The 5,314-nt window shown below is 32.6% G+C and overlaps 1 protein-coding gene across 1 annotated transcript; it reads left to right on the top strand.

The window, feature by feature from the left end:
- The first annotated feature begins 855 nt into the window (after window positions 1-855).
- Window positions 856-1,248, top strand: LOC111412599 (putative cell wall protein). The gene has a single exon (XM_023043537.1). The coding sequence runs from the start codon at window positions 856-858 to the stop codon at window positions 1,246-1,248; it is 393 nt and encodes a 130-aa protein (XP_022899305.1).
- The last annotated feature ends 4,066 nt before the right edge of the window (window positions 1,249-5,314 follow it).

Below are 5,314 nucleotides of genomic sequence, written 5' to 3'. Positions count from 1 at the left end.
TTTTTTTTTTTTTTTTTTTTTTTTTTGTGTCACGCGTTTGCATACATTTTAGACCTAATTTAATATTCAGCGTTCATAAAAAAGGGTATAGAGTTGTGCATTATAAAGACTCAAACTCAAGTCCAACTTGCGATCAAGAGGATTATTGTTTCTGCCATATTAAAATTGTAAGCGTGTACCAAACTAACAATAAAGAAAACAATTAACTTTATACCGTGTTCTTGAAATAAGAAGTTTTCTCGAACATTTTAAGTGCTAACGAATTTTTGAAGCTATACACATTCAAAATTGCACTGAATTAAAAAGATATACAAAAATTTGTATCCAAAATTGTAAAACGGCAAGCCATTTTTTGGTCAGAACTCAATCACAAAGCAAGGAGTTTGATAGCAATGACCCAAACACTAATTTAGAGATGTAGATCTTCCAAAATCAAGCCACACAAAATATCTATTTTTTCTCTTTATGATCTTGCATTTATAAGCCATTAAAACAGTAACTTTTCATATGATTTTTTCAACTCCTCAATCCAAAAACTATTCCATGCAAATTGGGTCGGGTTAACCCACATGGACGACCCGTTTTAACCAACAAAAATAAATATGAGCTTGCATTTATTAGCCGTTCAAACAGCTTGTATCAGTATGGATCAGTAATTTCCAATCATATTTGTGTAATTTCAGGTTCAATTCTCTGTTATTTAAATATTCTTGGATGTGCTGCATCTACCTTCTTAACTCACCGCCAAAAAACTCCAATTGCCTTAACTATAAGAATCCTTATCTCCCCATACTTGTCCATCAAAACATTTCGACTTCTTCATAGCTCTTCGCTCTTACTTTTAGGTTCGAAAGAATGGGTTCCAATGCTCGTTGTGGAGTACTCTCTTTCCTTTTCATGCTCAGCATTGTGTTCTCTACAGCGGGATATGCTTTTGCAGGCCGCGATATCCCCAAGGACTCGAAAGTTGAAGATAAAAAGCAGCCTCAAACGTTCGGCCATGATGGCACGGTGCTGATTCCAGGTTTAGGCCGCTACATGGTCCCTAGGACAGGCACCATAGTCAATCCGTTTACCTACAATCCTATCACTGGTACAAATGGAGGAAATGGTTTATCTATCCCCAATTTTGGTGGTTCGACCGGTGGCAGCAATATTCCTGGTGGAGACGACACATTCGTGCCTAATCCCGGGGTGGAGGTGCCGAATCCGGTTGGTGGCACCACTCCTACACCATCTGGCCCTTGAATTTGTTCGTATTCCACGGTTTTCAAAAAATAAACATGGTGCTTCCCTTCTATCCTTGTGATGGAAATTCTACCGCAATGTTATTGTTACCATCTTTAATTCTGGAATTGTCACTATGTAACATGATCGTGGATATTAGAATATAATACCACGAGGCCATTTTTGGATTTGGTATAAATATCGATGGGAAAATTTACCCCAAAAGTCCTCAAGCTACACAGATTTTACGTTAATCCAGAATTAAACAATAACATGATCTTTAATTTTTTGCATAGGGTTAAAAATTAAACAGATTATTGTTTACTATGATCTTTATACTACCCCAACCCCTTTTGAATATCACATTCGGTTGGAGTTTCAACCTAAGATAACTCTGAAACAAGAAGATTTGGTCGATTTATTAATGGAAACTCACATGATACTGATGGCTTCTTTAAGTAATGAAGTTTGATTGACTCCATCTACAAACACAGTTTTGAAGGATCTTGTGATTACAAATTTACAACTAAGATACAATCTTATACTCAAAGGAAATCCTTAGTTGTTTCATTGGCGAATGCAATTTGACAAGAGAATATATAAATCAAGTTTGGAATTGGGTTAGGTTTACAATTATGCTACAGATACAGGTTCAAAAACAAGTTCAAACAAATGTAGGACACATGTCGACGCGCGATTGGACAGTATGAAAAATTAAAACAAAAAATACAAATCATTTGCTATCAAATCAATCTGTAATTTTTTATTTTTTATTTTAACTAAATTTGGCTAGGTGGCTTTATTCATAGGATATCCCATATCGGCTCGCCATGGAATAATTCAATTTCAAGAAAGTTTATCGAGATGATTAGACAGTTGGAACAGAGATTTGGACTCCAGTTGACTCCACAAACAATTTAAATAATTTCAAAACTATTAATTGGACAGAGATCTGTGTAATTTATTGTAGCATAATAATTAGGTTACTTCTTAGTTGACGCCACAAAAAGTCCACTATAATTGTAATTCTTAAATCCACGTTTTCAAATATTTTAAAGTTTTCTCTAGGTAACAAAACTTTAATAAAAATTACACCAATTTGGAAATCTTTTGAAGATTTCTGAAGGTTTTCAAAGTGTTTAAACTTCAAATTAATCTAGATTTCAACATTTGAGGGTCGTTGATAGAAAAATCAAAATGAGCTACACATGAAGATCATGTTAAACATATATTTTTCCATCTCCAATTCACAACTAAATAAGCTTTTAGAATGGGTGATTATAAAATTTTCAGATTGGTAATTTATTATTGTTCTAATTAAGCTTTTAATCTTATTTGAAAATTTTAGAGTACTTTACTAATGTTGAAAATAGTCTCGCAATACCTTGAAAATATTACACTGATTATATACCTATGAGGCATACTCATCGAAAAGAACTTCCAAACTCGATTAATTGTAGTTTTCTGACTCCAAATAATCTGGTCTAGACGGCTAAGGAACAATTGGAAGTGTACAGAGTTATACTTGATCGAATGTATATGTGTATCAAAGAACTTCACACAGGTAGAATATAGTCTAAAATTAATTGGTGAATATTGTAGCTTCGATTTGTTACAAGTGATAGATTACGGAGATGAAAGTCCTAGATCTTGCCGCTCATCTAAAATTTTAAGGTAAAAAAAAAAAAATATTGGTGGGACTTCCATTTAGTTTAAGCCTCCTTTCCTATCGGAATGGCAAGAGCTACCTTGGTAACATGAAGAGTACCTGCATGGCCCACGTAGGCAATAATGGCTAAAAGATGAAATTTCATAATAAATAAAAAGCAAATAATGTATTAAAAAAAAAAAAAAATTGCCATGCACATGGTGGGGTTACCGTATTAATTTTAAGTGTCTGCATGAAACATTTGGTCTTCAAAATTGAAACTATTAAAGTGTGTTGTAATTGCAAAAATCATGTTTTTCATTTGAAAATAAATCCTAGAAAGTATTAAATCTAATTCAGACAATCTGACATATTTTCGAAGACTTCGGTTTATTGTTTTCTACTGCATATTCTTGTTTTGAGTTGAAGCATAGTAAATTTCATTATCGGTCACAAAACTTTTAAAATGAAATTTCAATTAGTTCATTAAATTTTAATTGTCTCAATACTATCATTAAAACTTCAATTACGTTTCAAACTTCACCGTTTTATCTCAGTTCATCACTATCATCTCCTAAACTGACAAAAAATATTAGAAAGTTACAATAATGTCAATATATTAAAATGTTAAAATGCATGCCCTTTTGTTTATACTTTTATAGAATGACATAATGATAAATTGGTATGCTATGCAAAGATTATTAATCAGGAATAGCTCAACTAAGATTTTATTGAAAATTTATTGGGAAAAATATCAGCTGCTATTGCAAACCTTTTTATTTTTTGTAGACTTTACCTCAACTTTCAGTTTGTGTCACCATAGGTCCCAATCCCAGATGCAGTCCAAAGTAGCAGCAGCTCGTTGACCTCAAAATGTGAAAAAGGCAAATCTTGACCAATTTAAACAGGGACATCTTCGTCCAAATCTATTCCCCCCTTTTAAAAATCATTTGATCAGTTATAGCATCACTCCCTCTCCATTCTCTTTCACGGTATGAACTCGAACATTCATCATCTACAATGTCAATCGAAAATAGCCAACAATCTGATACGAGGCCATCTCCCTGAAACTGTATACGTCAAGTTATTAAATTTGTTCATACATTTTGGAGATCATAACAAAGACGATGGATAGCCTCAGTCTGAAAGTACATATGGTACACCAATCTACACCAGTAGTTGAAGGTTATGGGAAAAATCACACTATTGTTCAGTATATCACAAAGATTGGGAGTACATTCCAGAATCAGCAAGCCTCAAAGAAAAATCTGGAAAATCAGGCTGGGTAGATAGCAATTGCATTGTCCAGCTGAACATAGGGTACATACACTTCCAAACTACACAAAAAAGAACCCATGAGGATGATGTGATCAACACGCCATCAATCGAGTTTATAATACAAATATGTTATGTCTCGCACAATCTACCAGTTCATAATTAATTTGACCATATGTACTCCTAGGAGCAGCCACTTGATGAATTATAGTGTAAAATGATAGGCCAGACTTTCGTTTTCACTGTATATAAGCACATAGATAGGTATACATATGATTTTTTTCCTTCTACATGACTCTATTTTCACTCTTTTTTATTAGATTTTTCTAATATTTAGCTCACTTGTCGGCAGCTATTTCCTTTAGTCATTGATAGTGTAAACGACATGTCAAATACCGATTTTAATCTATTATAACTGCCATATGAGGCCATTTTTTCCTACACTTTCACCACATTCTTCCATGACCGATGCAATACCATTTTTTAGATGAATAATTGGGATTGATTTGGCTTATGATTCCTGCCATGGTTCTCCTTGTTAGTAAAAAGCACTCCACAAAATTGTTTACATGCACAGAATCAACAGCTATTTAAGTAGCTTCTAACATTAGTTTAACCACTTCCAAATTATCATTTCAAATGATCTTGAAATTGTGTTATATGGTTAATGTTTCAAACAATCTACTATTCATAATTGTATCTCCTATTCATAATTTATGAAACATAAATAATTTCAATTAGTCGGCTAAGCCCAACTCACAAAAATACATATAAAGTAAGAAAACTTTAAACATTTTCTTTCAATTTTTCAATTTTTTTAAACATATCACACAAACAAGCAAATAAAACTAACTAATCTACGCCTCCAAACTTAAAATACACATTATCCTCAATGTGTGTACAAAATATGCTTAACGAAGGGTTAGCAATACTCGTGTATATAATGTTTTTCATTTAGTACTTGTTCCTTTATCTTCTTTTAATATCCTTTCCTACTCGTTTTGTAAAATGTTTCCATTTTGCTTGAAAATGAAAAAGAAGAATAATTTCCAATATGAGTACATGCGAGTTTATGCTAATTTAATTTGGAATGATGAATATAAACTAAATATAACCTAAAAAAATAACAACAACAAGAAGAAGAATTCTTTTTTTTTTTTTTTT

Source organism: Olea europaea, chromosome 16 (genome assembly GCF_002742605.1).
Source record: "Olea europaea var. sylvestris chromosome 16, O_europaea_v1, whole genome shotgun sequence".
Classification (NCBI taxonomy): Eukaryota; Viridiplantae; Streptophyta; class Magnoliopsida; order Lamiales; family Oleaceae; genus Olea; species Olea europaea.
The sequence above is the reverse complement of the archived record's forward strand: the minus strand, read 5'-3'. Positions and strand labels throughout refer to the sequence as shown.